The 26829-nt window shown below is 48.5% G+C and overlaps 1 protein-coding gene across 1 annotated transcript in view; it reads right to left on the bottom strand.

Annotated features, from left to right (window-relative positions):
- traf6 (TNF receptor-associated factor 6) overlaps nucleotides 1–26501 on the bottom strand; it is a 35056-nt gene extending 8555 nt beyond the window's left edge. The window contains exons 1-6 of the mRNA XM_086007582.1: nucleotides 26252–26501; nucleotides 17825–18145; nucleotides 11148–11298; nucleotides 9732–9890; nucleotides 6440–6511; nucleotides 1892–1969 (exon numbers count right to left, since the gene is read on the bottom strand). Of these exons, the coding sequence (XP_085863708.1) occupies nucleotides 1892–1969; nucleotides 6440–6511; nucleotides 9732–9890; nucleotides 11148–11298; nucleotides 17825–18084 (720 nt within the window). The 5' untranslated portion in view covers nucleotides 18085–18145; nucleotides 26252–26501. The remainder of the gene's footprint in view (nucleotides 1–1891; nucleotides 1970–6439; nucleotides 6512–9731; nucleotides 9891–11147; nucleotides 11299–17824; nucleotides 18146–26251) is intronic.
- Nucleotides 26502–26829: the final 328 nt, after the last annotated feature.

Genomic DNA, 26829 nt, shown 5'->3' with positions numbered 1-26829 from the left:
TCAGGCCAGGCACTAGAAAGACAAAAGTTGAGTAAAAACAGCATTTCTCTCTCTAGAGGTCGAGGCAGAGAAGCAAATATTTTTATGAAATGGTATTGAGGCAGCCAACAGTGTTCGTGTGTGTGGCCTCGAGCAGAGGGAGGTGAAAGAGCTTTTCGGGCTGTCTGCTCTCGGCACTGTTCATTTCACACCATCTGCAGTCCTGGCAAATACAAGGATTTCTTCCGAACTTGTCACAATGTTTTGAGTTCTTGCCCCTTTGCCAGCTGTCTCATTCATCGAGACTGCCAGGTTTACCAATCGTGCCGGTGGGGGTGACAGGAAATGCTTTCACCCAAAGGGTTATTGAGAATATGTAGTACGTCACTACAAATGGCCACTGCATTGAGCCAGCAGCTAAAAGGGAATGACAAAGACTGACATTGGGTAAGGGATTAGAGTAGATAGCTTCAGCACAGGCCCGCGACCTCCTTCTGTCTTGAAACTTCTATGGCTCAACTCGATTCTCCTTTCCTACCCTCGCTCTTACCCAGCTTTCCGTCTTACTCCTGTCTGGTCACACCTGTTCAGATTTGGACCCAACAAATGTTGGCAATTATATAAATGTTAGTTTAACTGCAAACTCAACTATTCTGTCCTGGTACACACTTATCACCCCATTATCAAGAGTAACTGATACTGGCATAAGGGCATACTATCAGGAGTAAACCTTACCCTCTAACGGTACACAAGCACACTATTATCAGCAACAAGGAGTGTGAAGGGATACTCTCCACTTGCCTGGATGAGTGCAGCTCCAACAACACAAGAAGCTCGACACCATCCAGAACAAAGCAGCCCGCTTGATTGGCACCCCATCCACCACCTTAAACATTCGCTCCCTCCACCACCAGCGTACCGTGGCTGCAGTGTGTACCATCTACAAGATGCACTGCAATAACTCGCCAAGGTTTCTTCGGCAGCACCTCCCAAACCTGCGACCTCTTCCATCTAGGACAAGGGCAGCAGGCACATGGGAACACCACTACCTCCAAGTTCCCCCCCAAGTCACACACCATCCTGACGTAGAAATATATCGCCGATCCTTTATCATCGCTGGATCAACATCCTGGAACTTCCTACCTAACAGCACTGTAGGAGTACCTTCACCACACGGACTGCAGTGGTTCAAGAAGGCAGCTCACCACCACCTTCTCAAGGGCAATTAGGGATGGGCAATAAATGCTGGTCTTGCCAGCAATGCCCACTTCCCATAAGTGAATTTTAAAAAACATTATCCGTTCTGATATATGGGCATACGGCAATCAGGAGCAATCCTTGCTCCGTAGTGGCTGAAGAGCATCCCATTGTTGGCTTTAAGGGAGTAACTGGTTACATGGAAGTCTCACAATCAGGAGTAATCATCACTCTGCGCTGGTACTTGGAATTACAGTTATCAGAGTAATTATTATTCTGTGCTGGTGCACAGATGTACAATTGTCAGGAGTAAAGGAGTAACTGGTACCCAGGGGTACTATCAGGAGTAATCCAGATCATATCCTGGCTCATGGTGCATCAGTATTAGGAGTGAAGAGGTAACAATTTGTAGGCTTCATTTCTCCTGTGCGCCATCGATGGCGAACCAGTTAATAGTTTTGTATAAACTCCTGTCTGTGCTATGTTAACAGCTACTAACCCATTTAAAATAAATGACACTAAAAGTAACAGAGGAACTCGTACCCACTTCTTGTTCTAAACTAGTACACAGAGGTACAATTATCAGGGTAAGGAGGCAATACTTCATTTGTTTTACACTCGTACTGGGTTATAGACATCAGGATTATGCCAGTCCCTTGAAAAATGCCTTGAATCAGGCTCTACAATGGCACAGAACACGTCAGCACCGACTCACCTTTTCTGGGCAGCCAAAGGTACTGAAAGTGCAGGGGACTGGTGCTTTTGGGCAGTCCAGGTTGTAATGGTTCTGCATCTGTAGAGGGAAACATTTAATTTAAGTTAAAACCAAAAAGTGAGTCATAAAAATGGAGAACACAGAAATGTACCCGTTAGCAGTGCAGTGTCCTGTGGATTTACTCTGCTGCGTTCCTCTTCCTTCCGGCAGTTGGCCGCTCCACATCCTCCTGCCCCTCCCCCTACAGCTGCAGGAAGGACAGATGGACAGATTCCACCACAACTACTTTCAATACAGCCCAACCCTCAACCACAAACAGACCAGATAACCTGCTCCTCTCACTGACACGGGAAGCCTCACAATCACTAATGTAGGGGCTTGAAATTAAGGCCAAAGAACCAGCTGGGCAGGAGGACCAGCAACATATCCAGCGGCTCATCGACATAACGCTAAAGGAAGTGTAACGTGCTTTACGTTGGAGGTGGTTGATCGAAAGCTCAGGCAAGGGGCCTCCTGCGTGTGACAATATCGCGCAGCGAGTGTCGATGCTGAAAAGCATTTACTCGTCCACTGGACTAGTTGCTAAACACACACTGGCTGATTTTATCCCCTCCCTGGCCCAAGACCACTCGGGCCAATTATCACCCAGATCAGCTAACTCAGAATAGACCAGGGGCTCAAACCGGAGACCTTGGTCTGTATGGTTGAGTACAACACTAGGTGGATATATTCCACCGAGTCATGGGAAGTTTGAACTGTACCTTTTGTAGTAAACATTTGCTGCTTCGGAGAGTTACAGCATAAAAATATTACCCACAAGGGTAAAGAATTTACAGCACAGAAACAGGCCATGCAGCCCAACTAATCCATGCGAGTGTTTATGCTCCACACGGGCCTCCTCCCACCCTACTTCATCTCACCCTATCAGCATAAACTTCTATTCCTTTCTCTCTCTCATGTACTTATCTAGCTTCCCCTTAAATATATCTATGCTAGAAAAGTCAACAACAAACCCTCCTTGGGGATACAATGCACACCTAATCACTCCAACCCCTGCATACTCTCACTTGTGCCGGTACAGATGCCTGTGCACTTGTGAATGCTTGTACGCACCTCCTTCAGGCACTCCGACAATCTGAGGGGTAACCCATCAGCGCACACAGAGTGAATACTTGCACGGCCAGAAGTTACCTTGCAATATTCTCCAGCACTACAGTCCTCCGATGGGGCGCCCCAAAGACAACAGCAGGAAACACCACACCAACCACCCATGTAAAATGTTAATACGACGCGCTACTTAACCTTTCCAAAAACAGTATATTCAGATTTAAGTGCTGTGGAATACAGCGATAAAAGATTACAATACGGGGGGCGGACCGAACATATCACGCTTAGCAAACAAATAGGTCTCTGGCTGTGGACTACATGAAACCCTATGAATCACACCCCACTTTGCTGCTTACAACATGTAGCATTTTACATTGGAAAAAGACCCCAAAACACAGGACAAGGAGGAGTTTTGCGGTCTGAGAGTGTAAAAGCGCGCGTTAGTGTGGTAAATACTAAGGAGTGGGTGTGCACTGAAGCCAGATTGGTTCTGGTCCTCAATGGAACTGAAATCCTGGAAACAGCCGAGTTGTTCCTGTTATCTGCAAATTTCATTCTGCAGTCCCGGTGTACAGACTAGTATTAAGGAAGCTTAATTCATCTGAAGGAGCTGCACCTCTGCCTACTGGGGTAATCTAACTCGGAAGGTCTGCTGACAGGCACCACCAATGTTCCCTGGAAGCTGCCCTTTGTTCTGTGCGGCCTGTTTCTTTCAATGCACTGTCCCGTTAAATTTTTGTGCCTGCGCGGTGTTTACAATGGAAACGCCGGTGAGCGGCCTGCGCGGGATTATTGCGCGGCCCTTAGGGGGAACATTGGGCACCATCCAAGGGTCTCTCGCTCCCTCTCAATATCCCCACCCCTATCTCTTTTTATTAATTTATTCATTCACGAGATGTGGGCATCGCTGGCAAGGCCAGCATTTATTGCCCATCCCCAATTGCCCTTGAGAAGGTGGTGGTGAGCCGCCTTCTTGAACCGCTGCAGTCCGTGTGGTGAAGGTGCTCCCACAGTGCTGTTAGGTAGAGTATTCCAGGATTTTGACCCAGCGACGATGAAGGAACGGCGATATACTTCCAAGTCAGGATGGTGTGCGACTTGGAGGGGAACTTGGAGTTGTTCATGTTCCCATGTGCCTGCTGCCCTTGTCCTTCTAGGTGGAAGAGGTTGTGGGTTTGGGAGGTGCTGCTGAAAAAGCCTTGGCGAGTTGCTGCAGTGTATCTTGTAGATGGTACACACTGCAGTCATGGTACGCCGGTGGTGGAGGGAGTGAATGTTTAAGGTGGTGGATGGGGTGCCGATCAAGCGGGCTGCTTTGTCCTGGATGGAGTCGAGCTTCTTACTGTTGTTGGAGCTGAACTCATCCAGGCAAGTGGAGAGTATTCCATCACACTCCTTACTTGTGCCTTGTAGGCAATGGAAAGGCTTTGGGGAATCAGGAGATGAGACACTTGCCATAGAATACCTAGCCTCTGACCTGCTCTTGTAGCCACAGTATGTGTGTGGCTGGTCCAGTTAAGTTTCTGGTCAATTGTGACCCCCAGGATGTTGATGGTGGGGGGATTCAGCAATGGTAATGCCAGTGACCGTCAAGGAGAGGCGGCAAAACTCTCTCTTGTTGGAGATGGTCATTGCCTGGCACTTGTGTGGTGCAAATGTTACTTACCACTTATCAGCTCAAGCCTGAATGTTATTCAATTCAATTCAATTTTATTTGTCATATATGCAGCAAACGTGTACTGCACAATGAAATGTTGATTTTTACGAGTCCTCCCAACATTGGAATAAATATGGCATAGCAATGATAAAAATACTAATAGAAATACAGTAATAAATAAAACAGTAATAAATAATAAATTATTCGTTCATGAGTCTTATGGCCTGGGGGTAGAAGCTGTTTCGAAACCTGCTGGTACGAGACCGTATGCTTCGGTATCTCTTACCGGACGGGAGCAGGGCGAAGAGGTTGTGGCTGGGGTGACTCGCGTCTTTAATGATTCTCGGGGCCTTCCCCCGGCACCTCTCGGGGTAGATATCCTGGACAGCAGGTAGTTTAATTCCTGTAGTGTGTTGTGCAGCTTTCACCACCATCTGTAGAGCCTTGCGGTCTGTGGCGGTGCAGTTGCCATACCAGGTAGTGATGCAGCCGGACAGGATACTCTCGATGGTGCACCGGTAGAAGTTGGTGAGAATCTGGGGGGCCATTCCAAATTTCTTCAGTCTCCTGAGGAAGAACAGGCGTTGGCATGCCTTCTTGGTTACAACGTCGATGTGATGGGACCACGTTAAGTCCTCCGTAATGAATACACCCAGGAATTTGAAGCTGCTGACCCTCTCTACCTCAGCCCCTTCGATGTAGATTGGGGCGTGTCCCTCCCCCTGCCGCTTCCTGTAGTCCACGATCATCTCCTTTGTTTTGCTGATGTTGAGGGAGAGGTTGTTGTACTTGCACCATTCTGCTAGGGCCCTTACCTCCTCACCATCTGTGATCAGGCCTACAACGGTAGTGTCATCAGCAAACTTGATGATGGAGTTGGAGTTGTGCGTGGCCACGCAATCGTGAGTCTTGCTGCATGCGGGCACGGGCAGCTTCATTACTTGAGGAGTTGGGAATAGCACTGAACACCGTGCAATCATCAGCTAACATCCCCACTCTGACCTTATGATGGTAGGAAGGTCATTGATGAAGCAGCTGAAGATGGACACTGCCCTGAGGAACTCTTGCAGCAATGTCCTGGGGCTGAGATGATTGGCCTCCAAAACCACAACCATCTTCCTTTGTGTTAGGTACGACACCAGCCAGTGGAGAGTTTTCCCCCTGATTCCCAAAGACTTAGGGCTCCTTGATGCCACACTCGGTCAAATGCTGCCTTGATGTCAAGGGTAGTCACTCTCATCTCGCCTCTAGAATTTAGCTCTTTTGTCCCTAGGCTGTAATGAGGTCTGGAGCCGAGTGGTCCTGGCGATAACCAAACTGAGCATCAGTGAGCAGGCGCCACTACTGCTGACAACACCTATCACTTTGCTGATGATTGAGAGCAGGCTGATGGGGCGGTAATTGGCCAAATTGGATTTGACCGTTTTTGTGGACAGGACATACCTGGGCAGTTTTCCACTTTGCCAGGCAGATGCAAATGTTGTAGCTGTACTGGAACAGTTTGGCTAGGCTAGTTCTGGAACACAACAGCCAGGATGTTGTCGGGGCCCACAGCCTTTGCTGTATTCAGTGCGCTCAGCTGCAACTGTATATATGACTCCCTACCTAACAGCTTTGTTGGAGCACCTTCACCGCACGGACTGCTCCAAGGCAGTGGCTCACCACCACCTTATCCAGCCATAGAGGGCAATAAATGCTGGCCATGCCCATATCCCAAGAATTAATATCAAAAAAAGTAGATGCCCGCACAAGATTTTTAGTAATATATCATTGGATCCACTTACCTGTTCTCTGATGAGCACCACGTTGCAGTATTCACAGGTGACATTGGCCAACGGACAGTTCAAATCATGACCCTGGATCATAAACAGAAACCAGGATTCAGTAAAAGCAAAGGAGCAAGTCAGGCATCATATTGGGGGGTCAAGATCAGGAATGGTTCTAATTGCCCTATTGGACAACGTTGCCTACATTATATTTAGTTCACTGACATTCTACATAAAGTTTGAGTGAATGGGAAAGGGTTTGGTCCACGGGAATTCTGTACAATGGGGTGAACGGGAAAGGGGGTTTGGTCCACGGGAATTCTGTACAATGGGGTGAACGGGAAAGGGGGTTTGGTCCACGGGAATTCTGTACAATGGGGTGAATGGGAAAGGGTTTGGTCCACGGGAATTCTGTACAATGGGGTGAATGGGAAAGGGGGTTTGGTCCACGGGAATTCTGTACAATGGGGGTGAATGGGAAACGGTTTTGTCCACGGGAATTCTGTACAATGGGGGTGAATGGGAAAGGGTTTGGTCCATTGGAATTCTGTACAATGGGGGTGAATGGGAAAGGGTTTGGTCCACAGGAATTCTGTACAATGGGGTGAATGGGAAAGGGTTTGGTCCACAGGAATTTTGTGCAATGGGGGTGAATGGGAAAGGGTTTTGTCCACGGGAATTCTGTACAATGGGGTGAATGGGAAAGGATTTGGTCCATTGGAATTCTGTACAATGGGGGTGAATGGGAAAGGGTTTGGTCCACGGGAATTCTGTACAATGGGGTGAATGGGAAAGGGTTTGGTCCACTGGAGTCCTGTCCATAGTAACGCTATGGCTGGATAAGGTGTGTGTTTTGCATGGTGTTAGCTGTGTAATTAAAACAGTGAATAAATTGGTTAACGAAACACTAAATATACAAACGTATAAAATCTCTCAGTGGCACAAGTACATGAGCCAGAGAGACCGGAGACACAATGGGGAGAAAAAACAAAAGGTGTTTCGCTTTCACTGAAGGGCAAAAACACTTTTTTTTTTTTTAAAAACCTCTATTTCCACAGTCTACTGACTGAGCCCAGCAAGTAATGTTATTTCTGACATGTTGAGAAAATGAAGTAAAAGCAAAGATTAAAATGGTAATCTAATTCTTGGATGGAACAGATTTAACTTGGTTATGGGAAGCTGAGCCGATTACAACACTGATTCTGACATGAGGCCTGCAGTGAGACACTGCCCCCTGGTGTACAAATCAGTCACACAAATGTAAAATACTCATTTTCATACAGTGGACTTTTTAAGATCGTGTTTCAACGTGAAAATTATTTTTCCTCTCCTTTTTTTCACAACATAATATAACGCAGTCGAGAGGGGCCAGGAAACCTGCCGTCAGTCATCTGCCATCCTGCACTGCCTGCTAAGCAGTGAGCAAGAGGAGCCAAAACAAGTTTCCTCTCTGAATACTTTTATTTGTCATTAATGTGAGGAAGTACTTGGTTCCTGCTCAGCATCCTTCCTCCGCAGGGTTAGCAGTTCACAATGGAGCCCACAGGGTGGAGCCATCATCCTTATCTACCCTCAGTCCTAGTCTCTGCAGAAAACACAATTTATTTCAGCACTGGATTTAGAAAATACCAAAACCTGCGGAGACGAAAGGAGGGAGGGGAGAAGGTGGTTCACTAATTCTATTTTATTTCTTTTCTGTTATCCTGGGCCTTCGTGGTAGAGGGGACAGGTAGCTGGCTGTACCAGAGCCTCTAAGTGAGACACCCGACCCACGGAGATTTCTACCAACGTCCGCTCCTTCCTTTTCGGGTGTCGGAGTTATCCATTACGGAATGGCATGGACCATCTCCGTGAAACACCTCATCAACAGCACAGTGACCCCTCGCACCAGTCGTAACTTCGCCATTTAAAAACTAGGATGGGACCTGCACTTTACAAGCACTGGCAGCATGTTGGTGCTGCAACGCATTTGCCCTCTGCCTGGCAACCATTTAAAAAAAAAAACTATCCTCTGCCGAAGAAGAGGGCTGTGCTTCACCGCCTGAACAGGTCAGGGAGAAGCTTGCCGCTCAAGAGGCCCCACTGGTTACAGGAAGAAGCCTGGAAGCTGGAGTGGTTCAGGGGACAAGCTGGAAATCCGAATGAGGCAGTTCAACTAAAAACATACGAGACATGACACATTCACACCGTCTGTCTGGGTTAGATTCAGAATCCAACCATGGCTCAATTGGTAGCACTCTTGCCTGAGTCAAAAGGTCGCGGGTTCAAATCCCACTCCAGAGACTTGAGCGCATAATCTAGGCTGACACTTCACTGCAGTGCTGAGGGAGTGCTGCACTGCCGGTGGTGCCGTCTTTCAGATGAGATGTTAAACTGAGGCCCCGTCTTCCCCAAGGTGAACGTAAAAGATCCCACATGGCACTATTTTGAAAAAGAGCAGGGGGCAGTTCTCCGATATGCTGGTCAATATTTATCCCTCAACCAACATCACGAAACAGATTATCTAGTCATTATCCCGTCATTATCCCATTGCTGTTTGTAGGAGCTTGCTGTGCGCAAATTGGCTGCTGCATTTCCTACATTACAACAGTGACTACACTTCAAAAAGTGCTTCATTGGCTGTGAAGTGCTTTGGGCCGCCCAGTGGTTGCTATATAAATGCGAGTCCTTTCTTTCTCATTCTTTCTTTCCAGAGTCAGTGGTTAGTAACGAGGGGAACTGCAGGTCAATGCTAACATTAAGCAGCACAGGCTGGCGTCACCGTGTCACCATCTCTCCCAGGCTCTGATTCCTGATCTCCACAGAACGAGGGGTAAATGGATTTTGGGGGGGGGGGGGGGTGGGGAAGGAAAAAGAGAGTGGAGAGCGAGACCCTCCTGACATGCACTTGTTCACTCAAGGGCAGCAAATTGGCAGAGACCTGGGAAAAGACCTCGTCGTCCAGCCTTCGCATTTAGGAAATGACGTCAATAGCAGCGACCGCCATTTATTTTCATTTAGAAAGGTCGCCTGTATGAGGTACGTCACTGTGGAAAATAACTCCAGCTCCACAGGCGCTCGACTGGGCTTGCAATCTGTGCCCATCTCACTCTAACATGCCCTCAGTGTTGACAGCTGGGTGACACGGGACACCCAAGGACAGCGAGGAAAGGGGAAGAATACAAAATAAATCACTTTCAAATGGGGAAGCGATACTAGAACATTTTGCATTATCTACAAAATGACAGGAAGTCCACAGGCTATGTGGGTCTCCAGGCCGAGGAGGACAGAGATGTGGGAGTGATGGGGGATTTGGGAAGAGGAAGCCTGCCTTTTTATCCTGATAGGCCATCTGCAAGGCGCAGTTCTCGCAGGCGACGATCCTCTTGGGACAGTCCGATCCCCTGTGTTCCTGCAGTTCCTTTCGCCAGAGCACGGTGTCGCACTGCACACATTCAACGAAGGCATACTCACACTGCTCCTGGTGATCCTGCAACACACACGACACAAGGCGGTCAACAGCAATTCCGACCGGCAAAGAAACAGATTTCTGCACACGGTAATCGGTCACACACTCACGGCCGTCACCAGGAACCAGTTTAAATTTCCCTCAGCATTTTTAATATCAATACGCTGCAACCAGATCTCCACCCCACCCTGAGCGGGCCTCAAGGTCGGCTCACGGGAACACTGGCAGGGAGATCTGGCTGTGATTGATGGAAAGTGTTGAAAAGTTTTCTCCAGCAGCAAGGAGCATTATTTAAAATAAATTGGGCCACTACTGGATGAACACTTCCTTCCCCCAAACCTCACTGCTGCCTCCGCCCCCCCCCGCCCCCCCATGATCAGGCTCCAAGCCCAGGCACCCATCCTTGGTGCTGATTCAGAGTCGGGTTACGGGGAGGAAAGGGGAACAAAGTGCACTGACCGGGTCTGTACGGTCGATGACCACACTGGACAGTGCACTGACCGGGTCTGTACACTCGATGACCACACTGGACAGTGCACTGACCGGGTCTGTATGGTCGATGACCACACTGGACAGTGCACTGACCGGGTCTGTACGGTCGATGACCACACTGGACAGTGCACTGACCGGGTCTGTACACTCGATGACCACACTGGACAGTGCACTGACCGGGTCTGTGCACTCGATGACCACACTGGACAGTGCACTGACCGGGTCTGTACGGTCGATGACCACACTGGACAGTGCACTGACCGGGTCTGTACGGTCGATGACCACACTGGACAGTGCACTGACCGGGTCTGTACGGTCGATGACCACACTGGACAGTGCACTGACCGGGTCTGTACGGTCGATGACCACACTGGACAGCGCACTGACCGGGTCTGTACGGTCGATGACCACACTGGACAGCGCACTGACCGGGTCTGTACGGTCGACGACCACACTGGACAGCGCACTGACCGGGTCTGTACAGTCGATGACCACACTGGACAGTGCACTGACCGGGTCTGTACGGTCGATGGCCACACTGGACAGAGCACTGACCCACTGAAACTGCCGGCTGCTTTGCGAATAGGTTGAAGCAAGGTGGGCTTTGTGGTGGTAGACAGTGTATTGACAATCTAGATGGGATACCATATTCATTTTAAGAAGCAAGGCACACAATTTAAAGCAGGGGACCCTCATATTACCCTATTTCAATAAGTGTTGTCCAATGAGAATCACGTGGTGACAATATCCATGATCGGTGGGTAATAACAACTCCTCCAAACCAACCTCCAATTGTCGCAGCTCCATTTTCTGGTAGCAGCCCTTGTTGGGACACTTGACTGTCAGTGAAAGAATTTCCCGTTTTGCAAAATTATCAGGGAAAAGTTGGGCTTCCAGCAGCATCTCGTTGTCCACTGGGCACTTGTGTCCCGCATCCCTGCGAAAGGTTTCAAATAAAGAATGGTTAGAATCCAGATCTCAGCCTCTCTCCATCACTCCCAGAACTCGGAGTCTCTCCATCTCAGCCTCCCGGCCGTCGCCCCCCCCATCTCAGCCCCCCCCGTCGCCCCCCCCATCTCAGCCCCCCGGCCGTCACTCCCCCATCTCAGCCCCCCGGCCGTCGCCCCCCCATCTCAGCCTCCCGGCCGTCGCCCCCCCCATCTCAGCCCCCCGGCCGTCTCTCCCCCATCTCAGCCCCCCGGCCGTCGCCCCCCCATCTCAGCCCCCCGGCCGTCTCTCCCCCATCTCAGCACCCCGGCCGTCGCTCCCCCCATCTCAGCCCCCCGGCCGTCGCCCCCCCATCTCAGCCCCCCGGCCGTCTCTCCCCCATCTCAGCCCCCCGGCCGTCGCCCCCCCATCTCAGCCCCCCGGCCGTCTCTCCCCCATCTCAGCACCCCGGCCGTCGCTCCCCCCATCTCAGCCCCCCGGCCGTCGCCCCCCCATCTCAGCCCCCCGGCCGTCGCCCCCCCATCTCAGCCCCCCGGCCGTCGCCCCCCCATCTCAGCCCCCCGGCCGTCGCCCCCCCATCTCAGCCCCCCGGCCGTCGCCCCCCCATCTCAGCCCCCCCCCCCCCGTCGCCCCCCCATCTCAGCCCCCCGGCCGTCGCTCCCCCATCTCAGCCCCCCGGCCGTCTCTCCCCCATCTCAGCCCCCCGGCTGTCGCCCCCCCATCTCAGCCCCCCGGCCGTCGCCTCCCCCCCCCATCTCAGCCCCCCGGCCGTCGCCCCCCCCCCCCCATCTCAGCCCCCCCCGTCTCAGCCCCCCGGCCGTCGCCCCCCCATCTCAGCCCCCCGGCCGTCGCCCCCCCCCATCTCAGCCCCCCCCCTCCGTCACTCCTCCATCTCAGCCCCCCGGCCGTCGCTCCCCCATCTCAGCCCCCCGGCCGTCGCCCCCCCCCCATCGCGCCCCCATCTCAGCCCCCCGGCTGTCGCTCCCCCATCTCAGTCCCCCGTCACCAGCCCCCCACCCCCCCCCCCCATCGCGCCCCCATCTCAGCCCCCCGGCTGTCGCTCCCCCATCTCAGTCCCCCGTCACCAGCCCCCCACCCCCCCCCCCCCCCCCTCAGTCAAGGGGGGTTGCTGTGGGAGATTCACTCCAGGTGAGTCGGGGAGGGTGGTTCACTTCAGGTGAGTCGGGGGGGGGGGGGGGGGGAACAGATGTTGATTAGAAGATAAATAAGCTGACTTATTGATACTGTTGCAGATTCCATCAGAAACTACAGAAAGAAAAAACTTGCATTTGTATAGCGCCTTTCGCAACCTCAGGACGTCCCAAAGCTCTCCACAGCCAATTAATTCGTTTAGCTGTGATTACCATTACAATTTAGAGAAACACGACAGCCAATTTGCACACAGTAAGGTCCCATAAACAGCAGAGATAAATGATCAGATAATCTGCTTTTTGTGCTATTGGATGAGAGATAAACATTGGCCAGGACACTGGGGAGAACTCCCTACTCCTCTTCGAATATTCGAATAATGTTGTGGGATCTTTTACATCCACCTTAGAGGGCAGACAGGGCCTTGGTTTGAACGTCTTATCCGAAGGACAGCACCTCTGACAGTGCAGCACTCCCTCAGTACTGTACTGAAGTGTCAGCCTGGACTGGGCTTGAACCCATGACCTAGTGACTCAGAGGCGAGATCACTACCACTGAGCCAAGGCTGACACCTATGCTACCCCCGCAGTGGTCCAGCTCTCACGTGACAGGGAAATGTCAATGTTATTGCTGCATAACGGGCGTGTTGCAGTCCTGGATTACATTGTACACACTATTATGTAACTCTTGCTGCTCCCATGGCTCCAACACAAGCTTAAACTTTTAGGAACAGAAGCAAAAACCAAATCCTTCCTGGGTGGAGATTGACTCTTCAGTCTGACTGAAGGATCTGAACTAATGCAGAAAGACACCGAGAGGTGCTAGCAGCTTGAGCAACGTGCAACAGCTCCCTCGCATGTGCTGTGTTTGCTGGCACTTCAAGTGCCAGAGACAAACTCATTCTAAGCATCAGCCTGCAAACCTGGACAAACAGCCTCTCGTTCTGGATTAGCAATCTGGGAGGGGCGACAGTGGGACATTTGCTTTGAGGTTGGTGGCAGATTACTTCTGGAAACAAAAATCCAAAAGTATTCACAAAGGAACGCACCAGTTTCAATCCTTCATGATTTGGAAGCATTCAGGATATTTTCTTTGTGGCCAAGGCGAAAATCTGTTCCACAGGCAAACTCATGCTTCCCATGAATCAAAAGACAATCTTAACGTTGAACTGATCTGGACACAGGTTGAACAATGAATCACAGACTGAATTACCAAATAGGTAACAGTATGTATAAGCATTGGGAAGCCAGCATCTTCAGTCCCCACAACAAACCCCGTACTCTAGTCATCGATTCCATTCTACTCCACAGCCACTGTTCCAGGTTGAACCACACTCAATCTCAGCGTCCTATTTGAACCCAGCTTCCTACTCCGTATCCTCTCAATCACAAAAGACCTCCTAATTCCACCATCAAACATTACTAGCTTCTGCCTCAGACCATCTACGGCTGAAACCCTCATCTGTGCTTTTGTTACCTCCAGACCTGATCACGCAGCTCATCCAAAACATCTTATCCCGCACCAAGTCCCAATTCACCCATCACCCCTGTGCGCGTGGACCTGACCCCCAGCCCCACAAATTTAAAATTCTCATCCTCATGATGAAATTTCTTCATGGCCTTGCCCCTCTCTATTTCTGGAACCTTCTCCAGACATTTGAACTCATATTCTCTGGATTATCAGTCCAGGCCTCTAGGTTTCTAACACAATCATACCCTGAATTAAGACTGATCTTAAAGCAATGGTCAACTTAGACAATAAACCTAATTAAAAGCATAGAGCTTTAATTAGTTGGTAAGTTTTGCAGAAGGGGCCACATCATCCTTTTCAGAAGCAGAAGATTGGTACAGAACGGTTGGGGAGTTGCATCAGTCTATGGAAAAAGAACTTGGAAACACAAGTTACTGCACAGACACAGGACAGGCAGAAAAGCTCCCTTTGATCATTCAAAGTTAGGGAGCGCGAGTCAATAAAGGGAGTTACGGATCGGTGTGCAGCAAGGCCAGTGTTGAATGATAACCATGTAATGTAACGATGCAACGTGTTGTTTGCCACAGAGGGGTTGAAAAAATATGTAAAAAGTGGGCGTTGAGATACTTTGGAAGTCGATCAAGATCTGATCAACCCGAGCTCGGAGCTAGAACGTGTTTGGACTCTCCAGCTAAAAACTCTCAAAGTGCTGCCGCTAAGTATATGTTTAATAATAATTATTGTTGTACGCTTAATAAATCTGCGACAGACATTTAATATTGTGAACCCTATTGTTTTGAGGAGTAAATTATAAGAACAGCCCTCCTCTAACCATTTCTATTTTATGTAGTTTGAAAATTCCAAGTTCCAAATCCACAACATGGCTGGTCCCTGCTGCATTTTATAAAAACAGGCATTTTCTTCTTTCAGTTTCCTTTTCCTTCTCTGTCCTCATGAACTGATGTTTGCTTTCAGTTTCTGTCTTTTTTGCTCCCTCTCTATCCAATGACATGGTACCCCCGAACTCTGGGCAACTGAACAGAGCAAGGTTGACATACAAGGGTGAATTCATCGATCCTGCACTGAAGGACGCATGGGTCGGAGAATCAGTGCTACAGAGCTGTATCTTTAGCTCCAACCTGTATTTCCCTAGAGTTCAAGAGAAAGCCCATCTTGAATCCATTTTGTTAGGAATAACATTTTGTAAAAAAAAAATCAAAAACTACAGCAGGGTGGTTAACAGGAATAATTTTCTCCCCCCTCACCTTCCTTGCTCTTTGGTCTCTGCACGTTAGACATCATGCTCAGCTGAGAGGGTAGGTGACTGGGTCCCAGCATTTGCCTAAAATACGGAAAAGTGCATAATTCCACTCGAAGTGTTGGGTTGATACCAAGAACCTCCAGGCCCAGAACAGCACTGGTCAGATGTCAAGTAAAGCACCTGTGGCTTCTGCTGAGCAACGCACCTCAAATCGCAATCACAGAACTCACTACTACAAGCGTTTGTTCCCCACCCCATTTCCCACAGCAGCAATCCTTACGGTCCCGAATTAGTGCCACAGCCCTGTGCCCATTAGGGCTTGGGTGCAGCCCCAAACACCGTTCACTTTGAACCTTTCCAGTCAGCAGAGAAACAGCTTGCACTCGTCTGGGATAGATTCGCACCCCGATCAAAGAGGTGGAAGGACAGTGCGCTAATTACTACTCCATACAATTAGAACGGATGGAAAAAGATCTTGCTGCACTGGAATTCTAAACAATGGGAAGGAATTTGGACAATTGGAATTCTAGATGACTGGACCAAGTGCAGAGGTTTGGTCGATTGGAATTCTAAGATCCCGCTCCAGGCATTAATCTTTTTCACCTACTCACAGTAAAAACAAGTTTCTAAGTGGGTATTGCCCTTCACCCGACAGCAGCAACTCCTTTACAGGAGCTGCGAGCAGCTTTTTTGGTCACTCTGGGGCGGGTGGTTAGCTGCTGCTGGCTGAAACACAGGAAATAAAAAATTTCTGTCCCTTCAAAAAAAAACTCAGCAGACTTGAGAGTGACCAAGAGTACTAGCCGCCCTCCCCTTTAATGATGAGCTGCAACCCAATGCTCACACGATGCCGATACTAATCTACCAACAGTGCTATAAATACGTGCAAAGCAGTCAAGAGCAAACTCCTTTTTAAGTGAAGTGATTGCCCAGTCCAGTCCTCTTCATTGAAATGGTTTGCTTTTGGTAAAAGTCTCATTTTGCAGATATTTGCATTGCTTATTTCAAACTATTGGATAATTCAAATTTTTAATAAGCGCAAAAGACAACTTTTAATTGTCAGGAGCAGACTGCGATTGCTGCTATTAACTCGAGAGCTGCCGTAGCTTGGATCCTGCAGGGTCCCTTTAATGGAGAATACTTGGTGCCCAGCGAGGCTGCTGTTGTTGTTGAACAGGGTTCAACAACCTTCCCGTTCTTGTTCATTACCACCTGGGGCATGCTCGTGATCTGTTCACATACCTACAAACTCTTATCTGGCTACTGAGTATACAAGCAAAAGATTAGGTGGAAAAAAAATCACAAGCATCTCGCCACGAGAGCGCAAAGCCTTCCCGCTCTACCTGCAAATGAACTGTTTCATACATCACTAGCTGACCTTCCGTGGTGTTGCTCATGAGGGGCATGGATGTGATGTTCAGCTGCTAAGATGGACTGTGCTTGGACGAGGCTAGAAACAGAGGCAAGGAAGGAAAGGTATCGTGGAAAGCCTGATCCGCCCCACTGTCTACACACATTTCCCAGCAGTGATCCCTGGCTCATTTCCCCAATCCCTAAACCAAGGATGCTGAAACCAGATACACCACCCAGGACCAGAGATTGAGTGAGACCTTTTTAAAAAAAAAATTCAGGATGTGAGCGTTGCTGGCACTTATTATCCAATAGAATATATATATTTTTTATCCACATTCTTTGTCCTTTTTTTTCTTCTCCCCCACATGGCAGCTGTCTTTCATTCTGCCAGCGCAATTTACACTTCATCTAGAGCCATCCTGTTTCTTAACCTGCCCCATTACCATCTCCTCTCGCCTTGAATATCTCTTACTGTCTCTTAACCTCTTCCGCCTTCCATCCTATCACAGACCTTCCCTTTTGTTCTTTCATCCCCTCCCCCATTTCCCAGCCCCTACACTAGCTTAAAAATCTGTTCCATTTCCTGCTTTTTTCCAGTTCTGACAACAGGTCATCGACCTGAAACGTTAACTCTGTTTCTCTCTTCACAGATGCTGCCTGACCTGCTGAGTTTTTCCAGAATTTACTGTTTTTATTTCAGATTTCCAGCATCTGCAGTATTTTCTTTTTGACTTACTGTCCAGCCCTGGTTGCCAGTTAGACACAACCGAGTAGTTTGCTCGGCCACTTCAGAGAGCAGCCAAGAGTTAACCACGAGAGCAGGTTTCCTTCCCTAAAGGACATTAGTGAACCAGTTTGTTTTTACAGCAATCCGACAGTTTCACGGTCACTTTTACTGATGCCAGCTTTTATTTTCAAGCTTTTAAAAAAAAAACACAATTGAAATTCTCAAACCATGGTGGGGATTTGAACTCTTATTCCCTGGATTATTAGTCCAGTAACATAACCACGACACTACCGCACATATCCATATGATGTTTGCATCACACATGCATTTAATCAGTAAGCTACCAGGGGCAGCTCCTTATACCACTTCCTTTTGTTAATACTTAAAGGCAAGAACAACTCTCTTCCCCATTCCTCACATGGGGCTAAAGCGATTCATTGGCACCCTGGCACATGTATGTCAAAGCAGGGGATCTGATTTACCCCCGAGTATGGGGGAGGCGGGGGGGGGGGGGGTCACTGGACAAGAGATAAAAAAAAGAGATTAGCCACTGACCTAATAGATTTCACAATGCAGCCTCGACAGAACCTGTGGCCACAGGGTGTCTGGACGGCCTCCCTTAATGCCATCAGACAGATTGGACATTCATATTTGTTTTCCAGTGGTGGGTCAAACTCCACATCGTAGCCCTGCATCTCCTCAAACAAAGTCTGGGAGTACTGCCCATGGCTGCTGCAATCGTCCCTGGTGCCACTGCTCACAGTGCAGCACGAGCTCTGGAAGGCGGAATCGCGGCCGCTGTCACAGTCCACCATGCTCCTAGTAACTGCCACAAGTGGCCGGCGCTGGCTTCAGTGTGCTGGGTGATTCATCATCCTGTGACGGAAAAGCAGATTAGAGAAGATCAGGCACATATAATAGCCACAGCCGCTTACCTAAAGCACCCCGCTGTTAGACTCGGGGGGTACCTGCCAACCACTGCACAAGTAACCAATGCCCACTCAACCACGAGAGCGCAAAGCCTGCCTGCTCGACCTGCAAATCAGCTGTTTTATACATCATTAGCTGGTGTTGCTCATTAGCAGCATGGTTGTGATGCTCAGCTGCTTCGATGGGACTGTGCTCAATGTGGCTTGCCCCCTTTTAAAGCTACTGCTCAGATACTCCCTGGAGAGAAGTGATCACAACTGGCGGAGGTAAACTGGAGGCTAATTGCTCGGGGAAGCTTCTGTATATTGACCGCTACTTGTAAAGCCGTGGCTCCGGCCCTTGAAGAAAGGCTAGGTTATCAGGGTCAGAAAAACGAGGAAGTGGCGGCTTTATTTTTATATTTTGGAACACTCTGAACTGGGTTTAATACGTATTGGATATTACATCTATATATAGATGAAGAATCTTGCATATGTGTGCAGTTCCTGCCTAACTTCCTGCCGTCAGGATTTTTGGTCACACTTTTGTGTCAACATTTAACTGTAGATGCAAACATTTAGAATGGGAATCCTATATGTAAACATCTGCCTGTAACAATGTAGGTGCAGGCTCTGGGAAGTAGGTGGCACTATGAAGTATCTCTCCCTACTCCATTAACATAATGCATTTTTTTTTAAACTTATATTCATGAGCTCACCATGAGAAACACTATAGGAAATTGGTATATGATCAGAACAACCGAAGTAACAGGTAATAATTACAATATGGTAGAACCGGACAATAACTCCTCGGGACAATCGAAACCTCTTCCCTCCTGCGGACCAGCAAAAAGAACGACAGGTGGAGGTCAGATTCTTAAGGATTGTATCGACTCATTAAAAGACTGCATTATCCAGCATGCCTGTCAATTCCCCAAGTGTACCAGAAACAAATGAACCAGGTCGCCATTGCAACAGGTACGTCTGCTGGGCCAGTCATTAATGTCAAACCACAACTTCAATCACTGAGGACGGATCACAGTTCGGCTGCTTCTGGCATAAGCCCCAACACAGACTGGACGCATCCGGAGTGCATGAACAGGGGCAGATGTAAAAATAAACCACCAGGCGACTTCGAACACTGGCGGCTCGCTTCCTGTCACCTTAAAAGGGAATACTCTCAATTCATAGTGATTCAATGGTGGTAATGCAGCGGAAGGACGCCTGAAGTGAAATCAGCAAAGGGAAGGGAAAGTGCTCCAGAGATTCTTTCACAACCCTTCGAAGTATCAAAAAACACATTAGAAATTTAAACCCATTTGGGTTGTTTAGAAAACGTGCTCTGGAGTCATCATGTTTCTTTAACCAACAAGTGGCACCATCATAGCTTTCATTCTCTCTCTCACCCTTCCCCCTTTTCTCTAACCCCCCGCCCCACCCCACCACTACCTCACACTAAAGTTCTTATGGGTTGTGGTCCACATTTCAAGCATGACCTTGACAGCGAGTTTTAACAGCCTAACTGAATGCAGCATCAGTGAGCCAGGCCCCGCAATCATTGTTTAGCGATCAGGAGTGAGAACCCCAGCTGAATCCTTTCTCCCCTCCATAGCTCAGGGGCACAGAGACCAACTGTATTGCCCCTGCAGCTGTCCCAGGTTCAAGCCAGCTAACTTCACCTCAATCAGGAACGGAACTGGATCTTGTGTGCCACACCGCATGATGTGACGCAATTACACAGAACTCCCAACACGACTCTTCAAATACTAACTCGGTCCAAGAGCCACTTCTTGGGGTTTATTTTGGGCAGAGTTATCAGCATCTTCGTAAACTTTTCCTTTTTGCTCACAGAGCAGTTCTGAGAACGAGCAGGACTTTAGGATGTGGTTTAATGAAACACCACCTCTTTTCCGTTAATCTATAGTTCAATTAATCTCTTAAGCGTCACTTCTACCCACAGTACAAGGCAAGTCTTCACCATAATGCAGGCTTTTATATTACACAGCTAATGTGGGGCATACGGTTTTATTTACGGCCCAGCACACAGTGAATATGAGACATGCAAAATATAAAAGTGTTCCATATTCACTGTGTATGTGTGGCCCACATTTCTTAGATTACAACAGTGACTACATTTTGAAAGTATTTATTGGCTGTAAAGTGCTTTCAGACGTCCTGAAAGGCGCTATATAAATCTATGACGTGCGTGGATTCTTCAGCGCAGTCAAGACCACCTATGGCCCAAGCACCCAAGGTCCTACCCCACTGCGGGCCAAGAACGGAGAGGTACTCATCAAGGACAAAGAAGCAGTTAGTGCCCGCTGGAAGGAGCACATCAAAGATCTCCTTAACCGAGACTCGGTCTTCGACGCGAGTGTCCTCAACTCAATCCCGCAGCATGCTACCCGCCACCACCTCAGCACAACCCCAGCCCGGCATGAGGTTGAAAAGACCATCCGACAACTGAAGAACAACAAGGCCTCAGGAGCAGATGGAATCCCCGCCGAGGCACTAAAGCATGGCGGAGAAGCACTATTGGCGCGAATACATGAACTAACTAATCTTATTTGGAAGGGGGAGAGCATGCCAGGGGATCTCAGAGACGCCGTAATCGTGACCATCTTCAAGAAAGGTGACAAGTCCGATTGCGGTAATTAGAGGAGCTTCCCTGCTGTCTTCTACAGGGAAAGTCATCGCATGAATCCTCCTCAATCACCTTCTCCCAGTGGCTGAAGAGCTCCTCCCAGAGTTGCAATGCAGATTCCACCCACTAAGGGGCACAATGGACATGATCTTCACCGCGCGTCAACTACAAGAGAAATGCAGGGAACAGCACCAACCACTTACATGGCCTTCTTTGACCTCACAAAGGCCTTCGACATTGTCAACCGTGATGGATTATGGAGTGTCCTCCTCAAAGTCAGCTGCCCTCAAAAGTTTGTCACCATCCTCCGCCTGCTTCACGACGACATGCAAGCTGTGATACTGACCAACGGATCCACCACCGACCCAATTCACATACGGACCGGGGTCAAGTAAGGCTGTGTCATCGCACCAACGCTCTTCTCGATCTTCCTTGCTGCAATGCTCCATCTCACCCTCAGTAAGATCCCCGCTGGAGTGGAGCTAATCTACAGAACAAACGGGAAACTGTTCAACCTCCGTCGCCTCCAGTCCAGATCCAAGGTCGTCCCATCCTCTGTCGTCGAATTACAGTATACAGACAATGCTTGCGTCTGCACACACTCGGAGGTCAAACTCCAAACCATCATCAACACCTTCACCGAGAGCATGGGCCTTACACTAAACATCCGTAAGACAAAGGTCCTCTACCAACCTGCCCCTGCCACACAGTACTGCACCCCGATTATCAAAATCCACAACGAGACCTTGGACAACGTGGAGGCAGGCCATATTAGATTTAATAATGAAAAAACGACTTGCATTTATATAGCACCTTTCACTACCTCAGGACTTCCCAAAGCATTTTACAGCCAATGAAGTATTTTTGAAGTGTAGTCACTGTTGTAATAAGCAATGAGCCAGATTTAGTGAACAGCCTAACGGTGAATGAACATTTATCTAATAGCGGCCATAATATGATTGAGTTTAACAATGTTTGAAAGGGAGAAACGCGAAACAGCTACTAAGGTTCTAGATTTAGGCAAAGCCGACTTCAACAGGATGAGGCAGAAACTGTCCACAGTAAACTGGGCAAATCTGTTAATGGGTAAAATGACAGAAGATCAGGGGGAAGTGTTCAAAAACAAATTTAACATGATACAGAATCAGTTTATACCTTTAAGAGGCAAGAGCTCTACATGCCAAAAAAAACGCCGTGAACGACTAAAGAGGACGGGGCAACATAAAACTGAAAGAAAAAGCACAAATGAAAAAATAGCACAGATCCTGGCGAATGGGAGAGATACAAAGAACAGCAAAGGGTGACAACACAGATTGTAGGAGCTAGAAAAAAGGAGTATGAAAAGAAACTTGCAAGGGATATCAAAATCATCATTAAAAAAATTACAATATTAGGAAAGAGAGGCTGGTTAAGAGCAATGTAGGCCCCTTAAAAACTGACCCCTCCCCTGGTGTGCTGGTGCTGCCTGTTTGGTCTCTCTCTGGTGTCTGAAGAATCTTTTTAAAACTTCCTTCTTCCCCTTTGCTGTCAGTTGTTGTGCTTTTTAGCACTTTACAAGAATCGAATGGGCTGAAGACTGACATCCATGATGGTGGTGGACCTCAGGAGGAGGGCAAGAAGGATCATCCGTTTGGAACTTCTGGCTTGCAAATACATCAGCCTTGTCTTTTGCACTCACGTGCTGGGCGCCGCCATCGTTGAGGATGGGGATGCTCATGGAGCCTCCTCCTCCTGGTTACAGGAAACTTTGTGGTATCCGGCACCGACAGGACCGAGCTGTTGCCGTCCCATCAAAACTGCCGGACAAACCAGCGCTAATGTTGAAACATACGGAGATTTTGAGCTCCGTATCTGGCAACAAACCCTACAGCTTCTAAACAGTCGGCCGTACCTTGCAAGCGTCTCTGTAGCTTAGCAACAGCTTCAGCGAGACCTTGCAGAGCCTGACTGGTGAAAAAAAAAGCAACGAAAAGAAAAAAAACGAACGAAATGGCTCCTGATTTTTGCCGGTGGCTCGAGCATTCCGGACAGTTAACCTCCGGATAAACCAAAGTTTCCTGTAGTTGCTTAATTGTGTCCACCACCGTTCATGATTGGACGTGGCAGGGTTTCAGAACTTTGACCTGATCCACTGGTTGTGGGATCGCTTAGCTCTGTCTATAGCATGCTGCTTCTGTGGTTCATCAGGCATGTAGTCCTGTGTTGTAGCTGCACCAGGTTGGCACTTCTTTCGAGGACCACCACCCCCATGCAACTGAAGTACAGGTCCTCCCTTTCCCTGTACCACTAGACAGACAGACCCGACAGACCAGACCCGACAGAGGTTTCACAGAATAATGGACAAAGTTGTGGAATTTAATCTCCAAAGCACCATTAAAAATTCCAGAATACCATTTGACTTAGTCACTGTAAATCAGTGGCCTCGATATCACATACCAGAAAGACCTTTATTTTTTGGAAAATAGCTTGTCCCCTGACTCATCCTGCACATGCCAAGTCTTGCATAGAGCACAATCTTCCTCTAGCACTTTCCCATCAAACTCGGTTGATTTGATAGAACAGAATTTGACTTATCCATTACCATGAATCAGAATCCCTGTTCACGTGTTACCTGGCTTGGCAGCTCTATAGTTATAAACCAGCAGATGCTCCAACTGCCTGGGAGCAATGTGGCAGAAAATCTGCGGGTAATATATTAACAGTCTTACACCCATGTGTACTTGCTGTTTGGTGACACTTTTGGAACATCAACCTTTCGCCATCACGTTATGCATCAGCTCGAAGTAAGACAGCAGCAAATCAGAATTGAATGGATGCAAATCAAACACGAGGAAAGCAGCCATGGCAAAACTACTAAGGACTTATGAAACCAGTCAGAACCAACAAATAAAAAAAACACATGGAAAAGACAAATCAGCAAGATGCTCAAAGTGCTCTTTGGAAAAACAAAATTGTCCAATTTTTATTTCTCAGTAACTGAAATTTCTAATGACCGAAATAAGCTTTTAAACAAAGCATATTTTCACAATAACATGATTAAATTTGCCCGCTGAATTGTCTTTTAATACCTTCACTAAAGTTTTAATTGCAAGGCATCTGCAGGTCAGACTGGATTTCAGTTTCAAAAGCCTGGGCTTTAACCATATATTTTCCCCCACAGCAGTTGAGGGGATGTAACCACCACATCTGTACATTTTGAGCGCCTGCAGCATCAGCCCTGTAAAGAGGGTATCGGAGAGAGGGATGAAAGTGCAGAAAAAAAGAGAATAAGTCTATCTAACATACTAAAATAGAATATAATAAGACAGATAGACTTATTCTTTTTAACAGCTGCATAACAATCTCAAAATACTGGGTGTTTCTGAGCCATAGTCTGAAACTAATGAGCACATTCCAAGCTGCAAATATTCTTGACCTAACAGCAGTTAAACTGCAATTGCTTAAGCCTTGATCTTAGCAAATGCAGTTAAAGAGAGACTGAGGTTACAGTCATTTTAAAAAGTAATTAAAATACTTTAAGTCTAAAAAGGTGTGTTAAAAATAAAATCTACACAATTTAGTTAAACCTTTTCAGTCCTTGCTTTGATTTCAAGAATGCAAAGCAATTATTCCCTGCAGCCTTAAAGGGACTGAAGAACAACAAGGCCTCAGGAGCAGATGGAATCCCCGCTGAGGCACTAAAGCATGGTGGGGAAGCACTACTGGCGCGAATTCATGAACTCATTTCTCTTATCTGGAAGGAGGAGAGCATGCCAGGGGATCTCAGGCGCCATAATTGTGACCATCTTCAAGAAAGGTGACAAGTCCGATTGCGGTAATTACAGAGGAGTTTCCCTGCTATCTGCCACAGGGAAAGTCATCGCAAGAATCCTCCTCAATCGCCTTCTCCCAGTGGCCGAAGAGCTCCTCCCAGAGTTGCAATGCGGATTCCGCCCACTAAGGGGCACAATGGACATGATCTTCACCGCACGTCAATTACAAGAGAAATGCAGGCAACAGCACCAACCACTGTACATGGCCTTCTTTGATCTCACAAAGGCCTTCGACACTGTCAACCGTGAGGGATTATGGAGTGTCCTCCTCAAATTCGGCTGCCCTCAACCATCCTCCGCCTGCTTCACGACAACATGCAAGCCATGATCCTGACCAACGGTTCCACCACAGATCCAATTCACGTACGAACCGGGGTCAAGCAAGGCTGTGTCATCGCACCAACGCTCTTCTCAATCTTCCTTGCTGCAATGCCCCATCTCACCCTCAGTAAGCTCCCCACTGGAGTAGAGCTAATTTACAGAACAAATTGGAAACTGTTCAACCTCCGTCGCCTCCAGTCCCGATCCAAGGTCGTCCCATCCTCTGTCGTCGAATTACAGTATGCAGACGATGCTTGCGTCTGCGCTCTCTCAGAGGTCGAACTCCAAACCATCGTAAACACCTTCACCAAAGCATACGAGAGCATGGGCCTTACACTAAACATCCGTAAGACAAAGGTCCTCTACCAACCTGCCCCCGCCATACAGTGCTGCCCCCCGATTATCAAAATCCACGACAAGGCCTTGGACAACGTGGACCACTTTCCATACCTCGGGAGCCTACTGTCAACGACGAGGTCGCCTGAGGAAGAATGTTTGAAGACCAGGACCTCAAACCTGGCACTAAGCTCATGGTCTACAGGGCAGCAGTGATATCTGCCCTGCTGTATGCCTCAGAGACATGGACCATGTACAGCAGGCACCTCAAAGCACTGGAGAGGTACCACCAACGCTGCCTCCGCAAGATCCTGCAAATCCATTGGAAGGATAGGTGCAGCAACATCAGTGTTCTCGTTCAGGCCAACATCCCCAGCATCGAAGCTCTGACCACGCTCGATCAGCTCCGATGGACGGGTCACATTGTCCGCATGCCCAATAGGAGACGCCCAAAACAAACGCTCTACTCGGAGCTCCGGCACGGCAAGAGAGCCCCAGGTGGGCAGAGGAAACGCTTCAAGGACACCCTCAAAGCCTCCTTGAAAAAGTGCAACATCCCCACCGACACCTGGGAATCCCTGGCCCAAGACCGCACAGAGTGGAGGAGAAGCATCCGGGAAGGCGCCGAACACCTCGAGTCTCTTCGCCGGGAGCAAGCGGAAGCCAAGCGCAGGAAGCGCAAGCAGCGCACGTCAACCCAAGCACCCCACCCACCCGCCCCTTCAACCACCGTCTGCCCCACCTGTGACAGAGACTGTAGGTCCCGCATTGGACTAATCAGCCACCTGCAAGCTCATTTTTAATGTGGAAGCAAGTCATCCTCAGTTCCGAGGGACTGCTTAAGAAGAAAGGGACCCCATTCACCCCTCCCCCTCCTCACACCTCACCAGCAGAATAACACATGGTGCATTGCAATGTACAATTCTCTTGATCTTTTGAAGCAGTATATCCTCTGGCTTACCGTGAACAGCACCACTGGAGATCTGCTGTTAGATCCAGGTATAAAAATAGTACATCTGGCCAAAGGCTTTACCCGTTACACTCCACGAGTCACAGTCCAGGCATCATACTTCGTTACAGATGCAAAACAATCTAACAAAAAAAAAGAGAAAGACAGTCAATTCATGCTGGGTGCTTCTGACTGGAAGGCTGCGAAAGGGACAAGAATCTTACATTTTTCCAGTTGCAAAGAATAATACAGCACAGGCGGCCATTCGGCTCATTATGTCTGTGCCGGCTCTTGGAAAGAGCAATCCAATTAGTCCCACTCCCCTGCTTTTCCCATTACTCTACAAATTTTGCCTTTAAGTATATATCCATTTCCCTTTTAAAAGTTCCGAGTGAATCTGCATCCAGCGCCCATTCAGACCGTGCATTCCAGATCATAGCTCGCTGCGCAAAATCATTTCTCTTCATCTCCCCTCGGATTCTTCTGTCAATTAGTTTAAATCTGTGTCCTCCGGTTACCAACCCTTCTGCCACTGGAAACAGTTCCTCCTTATTTACTCTATCAAAACCCTTCATGATTTTGAACACCTC

This window comes from Somniosus microcephalus, chromosome 15 (genome assembly GCF_052327205.1).
Source record: "Somniosus microcephalus isolate GS21.2 chromosome 15, FLI_Smic_1.0, whole genome shotgun sequence".
NCBI classification, from domain to species: Eukaryota; Metazoa; Chordata; class Chondrichthyes; order Squaliformes; family Somniosidae; genus Somniosus; species Somniosus microcephalus.
The sequence above is the reverse complement of the archived record's forward strand: the minus strand, read 5'-3'. Positions and strand labels throughout refer to the sequence as shown.